The sequence below is a fragment of the Artibeus jamaicensis genome, unplaced genomic scaffold (assembly GCF_021234435.1).
Source record: "Artibeus jamaicensis isolate MK-2021 breed Jamaican fruit bat unplaced genomic scaffold, CSHL_Jam_final contig_710, whole genome shotgun sequence".
Classification (NCBI taxonomy): Eukaryota; Metazoa; Chordata; class Mammalia; order Chiroptera; family Phyllostomidae; genus Artibeus; species Artibeus jamaicensis.
The window spans coordinates 214,443-234,853 of record NW_026521933.1 but is presented as its reverse complement, the minus strand read 5'-3'; the positions used below and the strand labels follow the sequence as shown (position 1 = coordinate 234,853).

At 43.2% G+C, this 20,411-nt stretch overlaps 1 protein-coding gene across 3 annotated transcripts in view; it reads left to right on the top strand.

Moving 5' to 3' along the window:
• Positions 1–20,309, top strand: part of CCDC93 (coiled-coil domain containing 93) — a 116,003-nt gene extending 95,694 nt beyond the window's left edge. For all 3 annotated transcript variants that reach the window (XM_037151569.2, XM_053671818.1, XM_053671817.1), the window contains 4 exons: positions 3,550–3,587; positions 4,996–5,080; positions 6,969–7,082; positions 12,068–20,309. In XM_037151569.2, coding sequence (XP_037007464.2) covers positions 3,550–3,587; positions 4,996–5,080; positions 6,969–7,082; positions 12,068–12,121 — 291 coding nt within the window. In that variant the 3' untranslated portion in view covers positions 12,122–20,309. The remainder of the gene's footprint in view (positions 1–3,549; positions 3,588–4,995; positions 5,081–6,968; positions 7,083–12,067) is intronic.
• Positions 20,310–20,411: the final 102 nt, after the last annotated feature.

Here is a 20,411-nt window from a genome sequence, read left to right as displayed (position 1 = left end):
TGAACTTGTCATTGTTTACATGGGGAAATGTCTGTTTAATTATTGTGACAGACAGAGGCGTGAACTGAAAGGATGGTAAAAAGCATGAGTGAAAAGGGCACTGACAGTCCCTCCATCTTCCTCTGACTCTCAGGTTAAATCCACTAGTGAGTCAGGTCTCCCCAAGGTTGGATGACGAATGATCAGGGCATGGTATACAACTACGTTCAAAAAGGGAACAGTACTGGTCTCAACAGTAGTGTTACAGAACAAGGGCCAAGGCAGAGTACGATATACTATTACTGAAAGAACCCCCCACTAGGGTTGCTTGTCTGCCACCAGAGGATATAGATGTCTCTCAATGTCAGAGATTTGTGAAAAGGAAAGGAAATGTTTATTTAAAGCTATACAGACTTAAAGTAGTGACCTAATGTCTTCATCAAAATATCAAAGTCCTTTAGGATACCACACACACACACACACACACAGTGCTTCCTTCTCCCTCTGCCCTAAACTGGGGTACCGTATCTCAGGAAAAGAAGCACATGTCTGTGATTCAGGTTGCCAGCACCATCAGCTATGTTGCCGTTTAGGATTTCCAGCTAATCCAAAGCCATTCGGCACCTTCTCATGGCCCATCAACAAGAGTCTTTGTATCCCTTTTCTTCCAGGCAAAGTCTCTCTTATTTCTTAAGCCATATGGCCAAAAGGAGCACCCCAGATCCACAGGGGTCCCCACTCTGGCAAAACTCCCTCTCTCCCCAATGGCTGCCTTGTCTCAGTTTAAATCCCCATGCCAGTCTTCCTCTGTACCCCCATTTCCGACTCCTCCTACAATCAGTTACACCTGCCTGCATTCCTATATTAATCCAAGTTCACTGGGCTGCCATCATGAGTCTGGGCAGGTATGGCCCCATGTCCTAGAGCCAGTCTAGTCCAAGCTCTCATGCAAGCACTGTAACCAGGGTGACCTGCCCCCCAGTTACATTTTAGGTGGAAGTCCCTTCCATCCCCCTGGCTCAAGGCATGGCTACAACTATTTAACAAATCTATGCAACCAGTTAAAGGCTATAGATATGTTAAATGACCATGCCATGGATTAGCTGCAAAGCTGTTGCTGTACAAAACAGCTCTGCATGTTCCTGCTCCATTTGTCCCTTCCCCCAATTCACACCTGTGGGTGCAGGGGGAAGGACATCCTATATATCTTTCTAATGTTTTCTGGACACCTTGAGTTCTGGACTCCATTCCAAATCCCTGTTTGGGGCCCCCTCTTGGCTGCACATCATTTCAGTAGCATTTCAGTAGCAGCACAGTGTGGGGTTGAAAACATGAGCTTCAGAGCCAGATGGATTTGGGTTGTAGCCTGGCCTTGTTTTCTCCACAAGGAAAATGGGGACACACCTGCTTCAAATGATTATAGGAAGAGAATGAGAAAAATGTGGAGTTCCTTGCACATAATGGTTTTCAATTCATATTAGTTCCAGTTTACTCCCTCACTTTAAGGTTGACAGAATTTGTTTTCATTTTATCACCTTGTAACCTGCACTGATTGCCACTTTAATAAGAACAGTGTTACAGATGTATCTCTTTCCTGAACCCACATGGAGGCATCTGTAATTGTTGTCACCCTTATTGCCTGATGTTAGTCAAATGAGATAAATCTCCTCCTACAGCAGCAGTGTCAAACTCATTTTCACCTGAAGCCACATCAGCCTCCCGGTTGCCTTCAAAGGGTCAAAATAATTTTAGGACTGTATAAATAACTATTAAGGAGTTGAAGTTACATTCCACTCTTTGAAGGCAACCTCAAGGCTGATGTGGGCCCCTGGTGAAAATGAGTTTGATACCCCTGCCCTACAGGGACATTCCTTGAGGAGAGCTGAGCTCTCATTTTCTGTGTATCTAGGGCCTTACATAGTAATGGGCACATAATAGCCATTTGGCAAATGTTTGGATAGATGATTTGATTGCCTTTGCTGGGATAGCTCTGCTACATGTCCTGGCCTTGGAGGCCTTCCTTCCTGGCATTCAAAAGATTTGCCAGCACTAACTCAGGGATGGGCTAGCCCCCTCTGAAAAAGCCTTGAACCCACTGAACTTCCTTCACTGGCAGTGCCTGAAGTTGCGTTCTTTTATTTCTTTTTCTTTTTTTTTAATTATATTTTATTGTTTATGCTATTACAGTTGTCCTGATTTTTCCCCTCTTGCCCCTCCACCCACCCCTCACTCCCTCAGGCAATCTCCCCACCATTGTTCATGTCCATGGGTCATGTGTTTGAGTTCTTTGGCTCCTCCATTCCTTATGCTGTACTTTACATCCCCTTGGGTATTCTGTGACTACTTCTTTGTACTTTTTAATCCTCTCATCTCTTCACCCATTCTCCTCTCCCATCTGGTAACCTTCTGGTAACCAACTTCTTTTCTCTTGCCTTTAAGATTCTCTCTTTATCTTTAACCTTTGGCCTTTTAATAATGATGTGTCTTGGAGTGAGCCTCTTTGCATCCATCATAATTGGGATTCTCTGCACTTCTTGGACTGACATGTCTATTTCCTTTACCAAATTAGGGAGGGTTTTTTTTTCTTTTTTCTTTTTAGTGTTGTTGAAGTACAGTTGTCTCCATTTCCCCCCACCATTCTCCCTGCCCCACTCATCCCACCTCCCACCCTTGATCGTACCCTCCTTTGGCTTTGTCCATGTGAAGTTGCCTTCTTTTAAAAACTAGGAGTGTGCGGGGGAGTGGGGGCTTTTTAATTCTAAGCCACATTAACACATAACTTTGCATTCGCATAAATTGTACATTTTATTCCAAACCTGTTTATGCCTGTGATATTGTAGTTTTCAGACATCCCAGTGGAGTCACAGGAGAAGAATATCATTTTCATGTTACAGACTGTGAACCTCAGGTCCAAGTATAGTAAACTCTTAATCCTGACTGAGCTCACAAGTTAGTGACACAGACAGAACGAGGAACTAGGTTTCTAGTTTCTCTGGACTCAGAGCTCTGCCCTTGACTGTATCCTTGGGGCAGATAGAGGGGCATACTGTGCAGGGGAAGGCAGTTTCCATGGGAATGGAGGCCTTGAATGGTGCATTCTGTGGAGCCCCTCAGAGCCACTCAGCTGACCACACTGGCAAAAATATTTTGTGGGAAGGAATAGGATGGAAATAGTGTTCTCACTCCCCACCCTGACTAACTCTGTGCTCAGCTGATAACCCTCAAAATAAAGGGCAGTGTTTGCAAAATAGAAAGGGGAGTGGTGGCAGCTTGCCCAAAGAGCCCAAATATTAGCTTAGTGTCTTCCTGTGGGGATTTAGGTCCCTTTAATGAGCCCTCTTCCTACATTCCTGTGGTCATGGGGTGTCCAGGTAGATTCTCTGGGGGAAAACTGGTGCTAAGAACGTGTTGCTGTTTAGTTTTGGTTTTTTTCATCTTAGTTTCATCTCCATAAACAAAATGTGCTCTTTCAGAAGCACTACCCAGAGCAGGACAGGCTTTCAGTAGTTGAGGCAGCTCAGGAATCTTTCAGTCTTTTGCTTATAGTTTTTCCCTTTTTTTGTTTCTCAGATCAGTCTGCTGAACTCAATTCATGAGAACTTCTCACAGTAAGTGCTGTCAGACTGTCTGTCAGTCTCCCCCTTGTGTACCCCCTTGTGGTGTACACTGAGCTTCGTGTCGGCCCCCTTGGTGTTGCAGTGGTGTCGCAGAGCAGGACTCAGTGCTGTGTTACATGATTCTAACACTTTCACCCCTGCTACTAAGCCCAGATGTTTCTTGGTTCACATGATTCTTGAGTTTTTACAAAAAACACTGTATTAGAGTTCATTTTTATAAACAACAAGAAATATCTTAAGGAAAAGTTAACTTTCAAATTACTTGATTGTGTGATTACTATAATCTCTTTGTATATTACTTTTGTCTTGCTAAGATTAGATTGATATTTATTTTTGAAGACATAGCGATATTTTAAATGTAGATAATGAAACAATCTATATAATTCTTAAAAGATTGTTTAAAATATTGTGGTAGACATTGTTTTTAAATTCATGTATATCCTCTAAACAGCTTCATTCGGATATGAATTTTTTCCTCCAAAAATTGGATGGCAAGGTCCACCTATTCTGAAATCCTACCAGCCCTTGGGCACGCATGCCCATTGGCCCACCCACCATCCAGACAGCTCCAGGGCCTGCTCTCTGTATAACAGACTTTATTTCCTTCCAGCACAAATCGCTACTGTCCTCCCACGGGTGACCAATAACTTCAGATCATAGTAGATTACAAGCTCTAGATTTTAAGCTCCTTCATTTCTAATACACCTATAACTCCCTGATAAGATTCAGTTAGTAATTTAGAACCTTGTGAGACATTTCTAAAAATGGTACCTTCATTTTTATTTGACAGTTGAGAGAGCCTGCAGTTTGTGTTTTTGTGATGTGTGCTGTTGCCATTCTTTAAAAGAATTCTCAATCCTTGTATACATGCACTCTGGCCGCCTGGTTTCTCTCCCTCTGTAGAACTGGAAGTGAAGGGGGATGTTTTAGGACATCAGGGAATCTACTCATTTAGCTGCAGCCTCCAGAAACAGGAACAGATTTCCCAGCTTGGTTTTAGGAAAATCTCAGGGTATGTCTACCAAAATTGAGCAGTGTCTCCAAATTGTCAAAATCTTAAAAACTAAATGAAATTTATTTCTTAAGCAGTACCTGCTATCATTCAAAGTAAAAAATATTTTTGTTAATTTTAGTGATATTTTATTTTGATTTAACAAAATACATGTTACTGAAGAAAATTGAAGGAGGAGTAAACATAAATATTCAGTTATAAAACCAGGCTAATTTTTTATGCCTTTTTCAGAGTTTAGAATTCTTAACTGCCTGGGACCCCTGGGCTCCTCACGGGTCCATTTGAAAAGACCTCTTGGAGCGTCATGTGGGTATGGGGCTGACCCTCAGCGCCTCTCTCATACTCACTCCATGGTGCTGATCACACTTCCACGGTTTTTTCTTTCAGAGCCATGGCTTCCCCTGCTGCCCGCGACCAGTTTTTACGTCAGATGGAACAGATCGTAGAAGGAATTAAGCAAAGCAGAATGAAGGTTAGATGGCATCTTTTATGTAACACAGGTTTTATACTGGTGTTGGAGAAGGCCCTGAGAAATACCAGCTTCTTCTGGTTGTTCTCAGTCTTGAGGAAACATGTTCAGTGTCTCTGCAGTGGGCAGGGCCAGCTCCCAGGGCTTCACGCCCTGGTGATTCAAAGGCAGCTCTTAGCAGAACCTTCCACTGAACACCTGCTTTGTGCCAAGCACTGTGCTAAGTCTCCTTAAGCCCTCTTTAAGTGAGTGTGTAATACCCATTTTACAGATAAAATCAGCTTTCACCAGCAGCCTTCCTCTTTTGTGCAGAATCACTTCCTCATGGGATTTTTGGTTCCTGACATTCTTTTATTAGAGATTGGTTCTGCCATTAGATTCCTTAGGATCCCAACAGCATTGTAGTTTTTCAGGAATCTCCTATAAAAAGTGCAAATAATTGCTGAACTGAATTCTACTGATGTGACAGGATATTGAATGCCTCGGAAGACAGGATTGAATATCGAAGAACTGAAAAGGGGTGTGGGTGCTCCAGAGGTAGCTTTGCAGAGAATCATCCAGTCTGGGGACAGCATGGGATTTTCCTTGTGTTGTGACTTTGAATGTAGGACCTTTTGTCAGTAGTTAAGCAGACTTGCTGTCTGTAAGCCAGACCAGCTATATTTTCCTACTACTTGTAACCAGGTGAATCCTCACTAGTACAGTACTTCCAAGTGGCATTTGCTTTTAGTCCTGTTTTAAAAATGTATCACAGGAAAACAATCCTTAGGCAAAGCATTAAAACCTCCTGGAGATTTAGGGTATCTCTTCTTATGATGTTGGAGCATAGTGGTCAGTAAGTGATACCAGAATGCAAACAAATAAAAGTTGCCTGCGGGACACATCATCATAAAAACCCACCCACAAAAGACAAACATTCAAGCTGCCTATAATCTCATCTCATGTGATAAACTGAGGGCAAAATCTCTCCATATCCCTTTCTCTATAGAAAAATATTAACCTCCCCATTAATGACTTTAGTAAAATGATGTCATAGGAGAAAAAAAATCTATCACTAGTGATGAGACTTTTCATCCACAAAGATGACAGCTGATAGGAGGCAGTATTTGCCTTGTGCATAGACACCCTAGGCGGGATAGGCTGTCTTTCCAAGAACGCATGGAGTCCTTTCTTGATGATCTGGAGTATGAGGTGGGTGGAAGACAGAGAACCTGGCTCACCATGAGCCTATCACAGCCCAAATCTCAGTGTTTCGACCCTTCCACCCTGCCATGCTCCTCCTCTGAGAGCTGTTCTTACTAAGAGTAAGAACAGCAGGAACTTACTGGGTTTTTCCCTTTGGCTTCTGCTTCCTGTTTACTAGGAGATGCCTTCCTGGGGAAGGTACTGTCCTGACCTCTCATTCTGTCCATCTTCCCCAGGCTTCATGCTGTTGGAACCTCAGTGCTGGATAATTTCTTGTTGAATAGGGGCTGTCCTGTGCATTGTAGGGTGTTTACCAGCATCCCTGGCTTATAACAGTAAATACTAGTAGCACCCCTTCCTCACAGTTGTGGTGACCTAAGCTGTCACCAGATATTGCTAGATGTCCTCTGGGGGGCAAAATAGCCCTTGGTTGCAGACCCCCAACTTACTGATTGTAAATTGATTTTAGTCACTCAAAAAAAAAAAAAAAGGGAACAGTTAATGCCCAGTGGTAGGAGAAGTGCTAAATAAAGAGACCCTCCATGCAATATCATGTAAATAAATAAGCCAACCTCAAAAATTATATAAAGAAGGATGATACTGGAGGAAATCTATGAAATATTAGTAAGAGTTACCTTCTGGATGTTGCCAACAGCCATTGGTCAGAATATGCTTTTCATTACTATTTCCCAAAATATTTCAACAGATGGAAAAGAAGAAGCAAGAGAACAAAATGAGAAGAGACCAGTTGAATGACCAGTACTTGGAATTGTTGGAAAAACAGAGGCTATACTTTAAGACTGTGAAAGAGTTCAAGGAGGTAAGGGGGAGGTCGGTCCAGTTATGTAAAACTACAGGGAGATTTATGTCCACTTCTAGAAAATCCTTTAAAAACTAGAGCACTTAGTTGATTTTCCATTGGCAGTGTAATCTGACAGTGGAGTGTGTGTGGCATCTGGGTAAGTCAACGTTGTGTTGTTCTGAGACCATCTTGAGGCTCTAATTGAATGTTCCAGAGACATTACATCTTTATTTTCACTTTTCTAACACTTAATAAGCACATTAAATCCATGAAATGACATCAGTCCACCTCAAAGGGCACCTAGAAACAACATTTGTTATAGATTCATATCTGGAGCTTTTCCTCCCCTCAATCTTCGCATGGAGAAGGACCTTCAAATGCCATGTAGGGAGAGTAAACTCTGAGTGTGCGGGCTTGGGTTGAAATCCTACCTTTACCACTTAGCAGCTGTGCACTCGGGCAGTGATGTAGTCCCTCCAAGCCTTCATTGTTGGTGGGTTCTGTTGGGTCAGATGACAAACGAACACATCTAGCACTGTGTCTGGCACCAGTACCACCCAACAGTTACTGAATTTCCTTTGTCCATGTCTTTCCTTCGCTGTATTTGGTCAGGGCTACTCTCAGTTGTTCCAGAAAGACAAATATTTGCTCTCTACTTAAGAGATAGTCCAGAAGGGAGGTTATTTTGTCACTTCCCAGGATCTCAGCAGCTTTTTTTCCAGGAGTTTCCTCCTTCATTCTAACCCAAATCCATGTGGTTTTAGTGAGTTTAAAGATTGCTGAAAATACAGAGGCACTAAAGGTAAGTTGTAGCCTTGTGTTTGGTTTACAGAGTAAAAAATAATCTTTCCATACCAATAATTTTCTTATGTATTTTTAGGGCCTTCCTTCCTTTTTCCCTCCCTTCCTCCCCCCTCTCTTTCCTTTCCTTCCCCCACTTCCTTCCTTCCTCCTTCCTTCCTTCCTTCCTTCCTTCCTTCCTTCCTTCCTTCCTTCCTTCCTTCCTTCCCCCACTTCCTTCCTTCCCCCTTCCTTCCTTCCTTCCTTCCTTCCTTCCTTCCCCATCTTTTTCTTCTTTATTTCTCCATCCTCGTTTTGTAATTTAAGTTTTTGGAGTCACAACCCTTGGGCATTTCAAAATCCTTTATCTTTTTAATAAATGTTCTTCCAGCTCCTACTATGCCTCTGGGATATATCAGGTTGTAAAATAAATAGTCAGTCCGTAGGTCAAGAAGTTTATGTTGTGATGGGGAGGCAGGTAAGTGAGGAAACAGAAGCAAACAGAAACCCTAAATTTCTGTTTGCTTCCACTCCCCTAAATTAGTAATAACAAATAAGTAATTTCAGCCTTGGAAGGACTTGGCCATGGGCAGAACAAGAGTCCTTCAGCCAGGGAGCAGCCGGATTGAAGGCCTACAGTTGGGCAGCGTGGGAGAGTGACCAGGTGAGGTGCTCGAGACCTAAGGGGGCTGGAGCTGAAGTTTCAGAAGGGCCAAGGAGTGAGCAGGCAAGGAACAAACAGGCTCTTTTTTTCTCCTAAATTCAAATAACTCACAAAGAGTGAAGGCCCAGAGGAGAAGAATTACATTTCAAATATTGTTTGAACATGCCAACAGTACCCTTTCGATAGAAGAAACAAAAAGCCAATAAGTTGGGGGATGGGTAAGTATATGTTGTCAAAATCAAAGCAAATTAAAGCAGAGTTCATACTTGTACCACAGGCTCTCAGGGCTGAGGGTTTAGGATGACATCCAAAGGAAATGGTTCCTTCAGGTACATTAAGTATCAAGAGTTCTGTGTTCCTGCCTTCTCAAGCTCACTGTCACAGCAGAGACCCAGGATGAGCCCTTCAGAGCCAGGGAAGACCTGCTAGACCAGGTGCTTGCCCATGCCTTAGTGTTCTGAGGAATAGAAGGGGGGGGGGGTGTATGATGTTCTTCAGATAGCTAAGTATTTTTTATTGAAAGGCCTCACCTTTTTAAAAAATAGCACGTGCTCTTGTTTTTTGATGTTAAAATTGCCCTTCTCATAAAATGATGGTGATAGTGCGTAGTTGTTATTTTTCATTAGCATTTTACTTGGCAAACATTTTAAATTACCAACTACCTGTCAGTTTTTTAAAACCTTAAACTTTCTTCCACGAGCTCCTCTGAAGTAATTTGGGTCCACCCCAGGTGGCAGTGGTACCTTGCTTGCTGCTCCCCAATCTCCTCTCCATACCTTCAACCAGAGTAATTCTGATATTTTGCATCTTGCAGTTCCAAGTAAGATCTCACTTTTGGTCTTTCATCTGGTCTTTCAAATCGGTAGCAAAACAGTTTGAAAAGTTGGACTTTCATCCCAGGGTGGAGCCTTCTCCCAGAACCCTCTCTGTCCTGTCTGCTTTACCTGCCTGTCCCCCACATGCTTAGTCTCCTGCTCTCAACTTCTGAATTCCTGCCACATCCTGGCCACCAGCACTTGTGCTGGGCAATAATTACTCTTCATGCAGAGCACAATAATATTGTCCAGAACATCATCTTCAGCAGCCTTAGTGGTTCTGTTTATTGTGTATGGCTTGTTCCACATTAATTGAACACCAGTGAAGCCCCATGGGTTCCATGTAGGCACCTCGTGATGCCCTCATCCTAACTTCCATCCTCCTCTGGTGTCAAGATTTTTTGATTTGAAGCATGGGGTTGCCTCTGGAATTCCATTGGCTGGATCACACTGGGAGAGTTTGTTAATAATAAGTCTACCAAGAAACAAAACATATTCTGAAATCACAGATTGCCTTAATTTCAGTATTACATTAAGTAGTTGTGTCTCTAAACTAAAATCACTCACAGGGTCACCAAAGCAAGATTTAAATTCTAGCCTAGCACTGATGAATGAAGTTGGCTTGTCATTCTTAATCTTGGGTGAGCCGAAGTGCTATGTCGGGCATGTATCAGGCCCCTGTGGTTTTAAGCAGGAAAGAAACAGAGGCAAGGAGACAATTTTCCTTTTCTTCTAGAAAAAAATGTCTAAAGGATTCTTTCTGTATCTGCTCTGAACAGAGAGTATTATTCTGTAGTCTCCCAAAGGTTTCTAGTAGATTGCACAGAGTTTAGTCAGTGCTCAGCACACACCAGCTGACAGCCTAGATATCTTTGCTGAAAAATCAGGCATTGTCTCAATGTGGTGTGATGTACAGAATTATCTCTGCTGGGAACTCTACACCCCAGGAGTATTTTAATGCTTGCAGTTTTTATTTTTATTTTTTTAAACATTAGCTGTTGTTTTTTTTAACAGTGCCATTTTTTTAAGGTTTAATTAATTTATTTTTAGAGAGAGGGGAAAGCAAGGAGAAATACTGATGTGTGGGAGATATGTGGGTTGGTTTCCTCTTGCATGCCCCCCACTGGAGACTCAGCCCACAACCCAGGCATGTGCCCTGACTGGGAATGGAACTGGCGACCTTTCAGCTCCCAGGCCAACACTCAGTCCACTAAGCCGCACCAGCCAGGGCCTGAGTTGTTTTTGCCTTGTTTAAAAGGTGAGGTGGGTAACAATTGAAGCTAGTTTATTCATTATTGTATTATTTTGGTTTTTTGTGGAGGTTTTCAAAAGTACACAGAAGTGTAGGGAAAGTACTACCTGCTCTTGTTCCATCTCTACCCACCCTACTTTGGGAATTGGGCATGTAGAAGTTTTTTCCTCCTAGTGGCTGATTTCTAAAAGGAAAACTTTCTTCTTTACTTTTCGAATAGAACAAATGTTATTCAACTTCACCTTTTTTCTTTTCCTAATCCTAGAAAAAAATTAACTGCCTCCCCCTCCAAAAACATGTGCTCAAAAAATGTCAGAGCACCTTGTTTCTGACAGAAGAATTCAGCCTTACTCCCAGCCCAAGAACCTGGCTGTTCTCCATCTCTGAGTGAAAGATAAGTGTAAACCCTGTAGGTAAACTGGCATTAGTTTTAGTAAAACCAGGGACATTGCAGCCATGAGCTGTGATTCTGCCAGAAAGAGCAAAGGGCCACCAGAAAACTCAAAGCATGTAGGCCCAGGGTGTTGGAAACATTGACTCTGGTGGTCTTGGTTGCAGAGGATTCAAGGGGGAAATGAAGCTTTTTCTTCCACACTAAAATGGACCTCCAGGGAAGAAGCATGGCTGCTGGAGTTCTGGGCTCTCAAGTTCAACCTCTCCAGGCTCTTCCCATTACCATGTTCACCTCTCAGTCTAAAGCAGGGCTCCTTGTACCATGACCCAGGGAAGGGGTGGAGATTTTTGCTAGCAGATGGAAGTATTCAGAGCTATCAAGTCCAGTCAGAACAAGGGGGCAGAAAAACACAAAATAAGAAGCTTTCGAAGATGTCTAAAGGGAATATAAAATAATGCAGAGGTGACCTAGTACTGCTGGACATCAGTTCCACAGAGACAAAGGCGCCAGTGACCTCGCTCAGTAATAATCCTCAGCATATACAGTAATAGTTCTCATATAGCTAATTCTTAAGGGGGAGCAGGTGTCCCTTGATGCCTGTTTCTCATCATGTTGTCTTTGAGTTTGTCTTTCTTAAAGTTAAGGATATTCTTAACCTTCACTGTTGTTAGAATAAGAGCTTTTCTACTGCATTGCCTGCTGTGCTCCTTAGTCTGCCTCCAAGGACCTCCCCCACTCTCTTCCCTCTCCATAGTAATCCAAGATTGATACACAAGTGTCTGCTTTCAGCTCTTGTCCCCTTGAAGGGTTTAGAGGTTTCATGAAGTCTTTTAGAGTGACAGTGCGTAATCCTGACATCCTATTCTCAGTCTGACAGTGCAGACAGCGCATGTCATTATAAACTGTTCTGGTATTGAAAATCAGTATGTCCCTGAGAGCTTTCACCATGCTGGTAGCAACATGCTAGGAGTCTGGTTTCGTTGGTCAAAAGTTATCTACCATGGGACTCAGGGAAGGACAGTAAGACCACCTGAGCCTCACATGGGTGCTAATGTAGCCACCACCTCTCTGTACAAACTCTCTCTGCTTTCCCTCCAGGAGGGCCGCAAGAATGAGGTGCTGCTGTCCAAGGTGAAAGCCAAGGCCTCCTGAAAATTCCCAGCCATCTTCGTATGTCATTGACTTTTTTTTTAAACACCATATATCCACTACAAGATTATGAACTAGTTCTGAATACTGCAGTGGAGAGATGCAGATACAATGATTTCCGTGCCCTGGATGTTTTCTTTCTCCTGTTGGCTTCCATTCTGTCTCTGTATTGGTTATTGTGGATGGAAGTAGTCAGTTTAAATACTGTGGCTTAGATGACACCCATCATCCTCTGGAGAACTGTGAGCAGTATTTGTTCTCTATGTCGATTCACCTTTTATTTCTCCAATAACACTGCACATATGACAATACCTGTATTTGTATGGACTCTGAATAAAGAGGAATTCATTTGCTCAGCAAGTATTAATTGAATAACCATTGACACAGAAGCATTTTGGAGTCAGATGTGTCAAACCCAGTTCCTGTGGTTGGACACCCAGCAAGTGGCCCAAAGAACAGATACAGCCCACCTGACCAGAGAGCTTGGCCACCTGGGATTATTTTTTTAGTAAACAAAGGGTTTTATAGCTAAATGATCATCCCATGTGAGTGTTGGTCACTTGGGGCCTTCACTTGCCTTTGGTGCCTTTTGTTTCTGGCTGCTTGTGGTGCCAGCCAGCAGGCTTCATGGTGTATTACTTAGAAAGAAAACTCAGTGTCTGCTGTTTATTTCTTATGTACTGCTCAAGTTCATTTCACTGAAAGTTGAAAATAAGGGCCTCATATTGAGGACTTAAATATGAATGACACCTTATCATTCTCTAATTCTCATTTCAGTCACAGCCATCATGTGGATGGCCTTGTGCATCCCCCTCATTCCACGTGCCTTAATTACACTCTGGACAGCTTGTGGTGTAAGCACTGAGACGAGACACACCATTCGCTGCAGTCCAGGGCAGTATGTGATAAGTCTCAGAGTGACAGATGATGAGCAGGTGTCGAGAGGTCAGGAGGTGTCAGAGGAGAAAGAGCACTGAGTTGTGTAGAGATCCACATGGAGGCGGGAGGATTTGGGCTAGATCTGAAGGGGTCCTAGCATTTTAGTAGGCACAGGTAGGTGGGAAGGCCATTTTGGATAAAGATTTGACTCTGACTAAAAATTCAAAAGGGTGAGGGTTGAGCCAGTCTTCGTGCATTTTTCTCTTCTAAGAATCATCTCAATTTTTAAAAATGACATGGCTGAGAGAGAGATTTAGCCGGACATTTCTAGACAGAGTTGAATTTAAATCATCCACGAAATACTCCTTCTGTCCTTTTTTAAAAAAAAAATTAATTTATTTATCTTTAGACGGGGAGGGGAAGGAGAGAGGGGGAGAAATATCAATGTATATGCCTCTCATGTGTCCCCTGCTGGGAACTGGCCCACAACCCAGGCATGTGCCCTGACTGGGAATCGAATTGCAATCCTTTGGTTCACAAGCCCGTGATCAGTCTGCTGAGCTACACCAGCCAGGGTATGTCCTTTTTTTTAATTGTAATATTTTATCTGAAGGCTTTAGAGACCAGTCCAGAAAGATGGGCTGGGACAGCTTTGGAGGGCCCTGAAGCAGGGAGGTCTGAAGAGTTGGCTTCATTCTCTGGAAATGAGCAATCCAACACAGAACTCCTGTCCTGGACCCCAGGGATCTGGCAACTCAGTCAAGCTCCGGAAGCCCCAATGTGAGGTTTGCACTTCATTCTACATAAACCTTGCACACATACCAGTCAGTAGGTTTGGGCTGTAAAACATAAAAGCTTAAACATGTTAGGCAAATGGGTCATTCACTGCTGTCACAGGAAGGTCATGTTCATTTTTAGTTCCCTCGGGTGCTTGATTAAGCATGGCTGACGTGTAAGAAAATCTCATGCTGGTTTAACAGCAGCTGGTTTCTGTGCCAGGGCCAGTGAGGCCTGCATGACAGGCATGGCTGCTTGTGGAGCTAAACCATGGACATCTCCACTCCACCTAGGCTGCTCCCTGAGCCATGGCCTTTGTGGATTTTGAAAGGCGAAGTTGAAGTAAGAGCTGCCGAAGAATGGGTAGGTAGCACTTGGAGGGCAGAGGAAGAAAACAGCAGTTTGACTGTAAAGTATTTCAGGTTCCAGGAAACATCTGTGTTATCTTGAGAAGTTCATAGACCTACTTCCTAATTAACTTTTTGAGGAGTTAGGAGATTGTTCAGATATTTGTCCAAAAGTGGTAGGGAGGAGTAGTGGGTGACATTCTACAGTTACTCTAGGCCACCTCTCTGTGTTATTGGGAAAAGTATGGCATGACTAATCCAAAGCAGCCCATATTTTTTTTTTTTTTGAAGTGGGGCATTTATGTTAGATTATGTTTCCAAAGAGTTTTATTTGGTTTGGGTTTGGTGCAGAGGTCTCAGTTGATATCTTTTCCCTTTTTGTCATCTACAAGGCCTAATACTATTAATAACTTAGTTTCCATTTCTTGAACACATTTTCAATTAGCAGAAGCCAGTCTGGAGAATTCCATGTTTGCTACGGATGACCTACATGGTAGTGGTGCCTTTTTGAGTAACAGGGCATTAAGTGTGCTTTGCAGGCTGAGGGGGTGCCCAGGCCCAGTCTCTTCAGAATTTAGCAGGGGTTCCTCCCAGGAACACATCCTTCAGTGTGCTCAGACAGAGAATGGTTGGGTGTTCTACCAAGCCCATACACTTTCCCAGTCCTAAGAAAGTAGGAGGGGAATGTAGGCATCTGGAGGAATGAGGTTTCCCTGGCAAGCAGGCAGCTGTCTAGCAGTGTGCTTGCTAATAGAGCAGGCTTCCCATGGCTGGCCACCAATGCCCTAGGATTCTCCGCCAGCCTCTGGGTTGGGAGTTCTCCTCTCACATACGTCTCATGGAATACATGGAGCTGCTTCGGTTTAAACCCAAATCAGAGCTGCTGTGAGCAGACAAACTAGAAGAGGCATCTGGAAAGGCACTCGAGACATATTTTATTATCCTTGGCCTTGGTTCAGTTTCTCATGGGTCACTGGAATCAGCTAATAGCACTCAAAGGAGGTACCGAGAACAGCTGCCATGGTTAGACATGAGGAGTCAGCTTTGTTTTTCTTATGGAGAGCACAGATTCCAAGTTTGTCAGGACTAAGCTCTTGTTAGAGTCTGGAACGTGTGGTTTTAACTGAGTTCTACTTCGTAGCCTGTGTTCTGTGGATGGCCAGGTCCTACTGGCATCTACTGAGCCTTGACAACAGAACCAGGAGGCAGAGGTGCTAGTCCAGACAGGAGGACTTCCCAGGCTCTTGGGACCTCCTGAAATCAGAGCAGCAGTTGGAGAAGGCCTCAGGCAGCCCTCTTACTCCCTCATAAAGTAACCTCAGGTTGTAACATCAGTGGCCCCATCACCTCTATAGTGACCAAAGCAAACCTGCCTAAAAGGACAGTTTGAACAGAAGGAGTGGCCTGCTATCACCTGAGCCAGCTTAGTCTTGCCCTCTCTGCAAGGTGACTGATCATCAGTGTAAGAGGGAAGTGACATTCTAGTGATAATTTTTAAAACTTTAGTTTTTTAATTATAGTTTACGTTCAGTATTATTTTATAATAGTTCAGGTATACAGCATAGTGGTTACACAATCATATACTTTAAAAATATTTCTCCCAAAATTACTAGTACCCACCTGGCATTATACATAATTATTAAAATATTATTGACTGCATTCCTAGCTCTCTACTTTATATCCTGATGATTATTTCATAACTACCAATTTTTACTTCTTAATCCCTTCACTATTTTTTCACCTAGTTCCCCAACAATCGTCAGTCTCTTCTCTGTATCTGAGTCTGTTTCGATTTGGCTTGCTTGTTTTGTTGTTTAGATTCCACATATAAGTGAAATCATTTGGTGTTTGTCATTCTCCAACACACTTATTTCACTTAGCATAATACCCTCTAGGTCCATCCATGCTGTTGCAAATGGTAAGATTTTGCTTTTTTGTGTGTGGCTGAGTAATATATATCCCACAACTTTTTTATTCAGTCGTCTGCTTGGGTTGCTTCCATATTTTGGCTGTTGTAAATAGCACTGCAGTTACCATATGGGTGCATATATTTCTAAATAGTGTTTTGGATTTCTTCAGATATATACCCAGAAGTAGACATAAGGAAGTTCCATTTTTAATTTTTTGAGGAGACCCTATACTGTTTTTCACAGTAGCTGCACCAGTCTTGCATTCCCATCAACAACGCACAAGCATTCCCTTTTCTTCACATCATTGCTTATGAATTCTTTATAAATTCTGGATAGTAACTTTTATCAGATGTATCATTGGCGAATGCCTTTTCATTCTTTTGATGGTTTCCTTTGCTATGCAAAAACTTTTTAGTTTGATGTCGTCTCATTTATTTTTTCTTGTTCCCCTTGCCCGAGAAGATCAACAGTGGAAATTCTGTTCTTAAACTTAATTCGTCCTGGAAACTGTTCAAGAAGTGATTTGTTTGAAAACCAATCTGCTTTGTCACCTGAGAGACACATGATTAATCATACAGGTATCAGCATGAAAGGGAACTGATTTCTAAATATTTCTTATGTATTCTGCTACTTTGCTGAATTAATTTATTAGTTCTAGTAGGTATCTGGTGGAATTGTAATGGAACTAGTGGGGTCCCACTGCCTGCTGACCATAGGCAGTAACTCTGGGCACAGAGTTCGTTTGAAAGGAAAATGAAATTTTTACCTACTTATAATATAGACAGTGGATTTCTTGGTATCTGCCCCCGCCCCCACCACTGGAAGAGCAAGCATGTTGCTGGCAGGTGACTCGGGAGGTAACCGCCACGGCGGTTTTCCTAGGGCTTTGTGTGTGGGAGAAGGGCACGGGCTTGTTACCTGGCAGCGCCACCGCTGGGGACCTGCCAGTCCAAACCTCCTCGCCGCCACCCTCATCACCTGTTCTTACTGGCCTTACTCCCAGCACCAACAAATGCTCCTTGCGAGGCCTGAAGCTCTCAGGGAGGGGTGCAGGACCTGACCCTCCCCAGCTGCTCTGGGGCTGGAACCAAAAGGCCCACAGGGGCGTGGTCCATGGGCAGGTGGCAGCCGTAGCTTCCTGCCTGGGAAGGGGCACAGGGCTTGTCCACCCAAGCCCCACAGCCTGCGTCCCCCCAGCCCTCCTACCTAAAATCTGTTGCGCTCCTGGACAGGCAGGTCCTAGAGCACTATGGCAGGGGGCACTTGGAATCCTTCCAGCTAGGTCCTCAGCTCAGGAAACTCAGACCCCAGCCTCAGACCACCAAGCAGGGAACAGAGGAGCAAAAGCACGGTATTTGCAGGTGCACCATCTTTTAAAGAAACCCCCCCACACACACACGTACATACACAGCAGGTGATATAAATCACCTTCCTAGCTTTTGGAGCCTCTCTTTTTTTGTGTCATGTACAGTAGTCCCGGTTGCTGAGGTGACGCATGCACCATCTCAGGCTCTTCCACCATTTTCCAGCCTTCCCCTTTCCCCTCCTTACAGGATCTTTAGGGTTCTCTATATACAGTATTATGTCATTTACAAGTGATGACAACTTTAGCTCTTCCTTTCCAGTTTGGATGCCTTTTATTTTTTGTTCTTGTCTGTTGTGAGTCGGACTTCTAATACTATGTTGAGTAAGAGTGTTGAAAGTGGACATCCATGTAGGATGTTCTTTCATGTAGGGCTTGCTTCTCTGTCTTCAAGTGAAGATATTTTTCAGGAGAATCAGTGTGAGGAACTGGTATTGCCTACATTTCTTGAACCCTTCAGCCATCATAAAGGTTCTTGATCCACTCGTGCAAGAAGGTGTATAAAACGCATCTTTCCCTTGTTCAGTTAGTATATGTTTTTCTCTTTTATCTGCGGTTTTAGATAAATGATCAACGTACTTCTGTGAAAAACTTGCAGAGAAGTTGTCAGAACCCATAATGATTCTATATCCTCTGCTAATCCTAATGTTGACTTTTTATTACTTCTGTTTTTATGTGTGCATGCTCCATTAACGTTAAGTCAAAATGTCATTATTGGTTTGCTCCTGGAGAGCGCTTTCAACCACATCAGTACCGTGTTTCCTGTTTTCCAATTGCTGGCTATGTTGCTTCTTCCTTTGTGAGGCCAAGGACTGTTAAAACATGCAGGAAGCTTTCAGAAGAGGTTCAGGCAACAGAAGGGCAGAATGAGAAAAGCCGTGGACTTTTATTGTTTGTTGGGAAAGTTTTCAACCACATCTTCATTTTCACTATGAAAATTATTTTCCTCTTACAAGGTCCTCGTAATTGGTCTTACAATGGCATAATTTGCTTCTGTATTTTTCTTGTATTGCTGAGTAGCAGTCAGCTTTGCTAGGCTTAGTTTCACAACATTCTTGGTATCAAAATTGGAATCTTCATTGTCTGATGCAGACCACGAATTGTTATTGCCAGTTTTGTTGGAAAACCTCCTTAAAGTGTCTGCTTCAGAACTCTCTTCTACAAGATTGCTACTTTCAGAAGTGTTTCTAGGTCTATTTTCTTTTTTATATTCAGAAGTTAGTTGGTTTATTGCTCCAAGGCTAAAATGCAGGACAAAAATGAAACCTCATGTAACACTTGGGTATTACATAAAAGTTGGTAAAAAGTCCTTTAAGAGTCTCTCCACCCCGAATTACCACAGCCTCTGCCATTTGTTCGGGTCCAGCAGCCTGGGCGCCCACCAGCCTCATTCCTCGGTCCATTCGTGAGTGTCCTGTGCCCTGCCCCCTGCTCACTGACCACCTTGTGCTACCAATAAGTCTTGATAGTTGCTTTGGCTGAGTGTGAGGTGTAGGTAATTGGCTTAAAACATGCTCCGAGGAAGAACACTTTAAGGGCGTGCTTTATAATTTACTAATGGCCAGTGTTGGCCTCAAAGTAAAAGCACATCTCTCCACAGAAGCAGTCCCGTGAAAGCCCAACAGGATGAGGCACCTGTTGTCCGCACGTGTGGACAGCATACTCACGTAATCACATTCTGTCGTTTCCCTGCTCTCTAGATGGCTCCTGCTGGAACCGTGTGAGTCCTTTGTGAGGGCTGTTGCCTTGTCCTGCCCTCTGGAGTGTAAGAGTAACACAGGCAGGGACCTTGCCTGAGTTATGCACTAGTCTCCCCAGCATCTGGCAGGCCTGGAGAATCAGGAAACTCTGGTTAGATAAAATAGCTTCTTCAAATTGCAACTTTGCATCCCTGTATTAGCAAAGTTTCCACCTAATTTATGCTTAGTTTGAAAACAGGTAGACAATTTATTGAGCAGCTTTAGAGAATCTCAGAGTATATTTGTTATACTCTTCTACCCTTGAAGGTTTGGAATGAGAAAGATGTCAGAGCTCAAATTTACTTTATAAAGATGTTTTTTCTGCCATGTACATTGGGGGAGAGAAAGGGGGAGCACACTGATGTCAGAGATTAGACTGTGTGTGTGCTGTGTGTTCTGGCTCAAACTATGTCATGATCCGAATGTAACTTAACTGGTTGAAATGACTCAGCCATGGAAACCAAGAAGTGGAAAGCAGTACTCATGGCAGAAGTATGACTTTTATAGTCTCTGGAGGGCAGTTGGACAATATCCCTCAAAAGTGCAAGTGCACAAACCTTTTGAGGCAGCAGTGCTACTTCTAGGAATTGTTCCTGTGTATGAGGATTTCACTACAGCATTGTGATAGCAAAAAGCTGGTGCCCTGGCTGGTGTGGTTCAGTGGATTGAGTGCCGGCCTGCAAACCAAAGGGTCGCTGGTTCCATTCCCGGTCTAAGGCACATATCTGATAATTTTTTTAAGTTGGAATCTACCAGCATCACAGGGCAATGGCTAAATAAATTATGGTGAATCCATACAGTGGAATGTGAAAAGCTCAGAGCCACTCTGTATGTCCCACCATGGAGTGGTCCACAGGCTGCATGGATCATTTGGGGGGAAAGGGGTTCATAGTGTACTGGTGTTTGTTTATAAAAAGAGAAAGGGGATGGAGAAAAAATGCCTATGGGTGTATCTGTGGGTGTGTATCTGTGTCCACACACACAAATGTATATCAGTCACGTGTGTGCACGCGCCTCGGATATTTCTGGGAGATGCACAGAAACCCGGTGGCCTTGGCTGCCTCTGGGCAGAGGGGTGGAGGTTATTTCCCACTGTATGTACACTTTTTGTACCTTTTGAATTGTGTACCATGTAGATGTATTATCTGTTCAAAAAATAAAAATATTTACATTTTAATTTGACTTACTTTTTAAAAAATAGAAGACAGAAGATTCTCATTTAGTAAATCTGCTCTCCTTAGGAGTTTAAAGCCCTTGCACCAAAAGTAGTTAAACTCT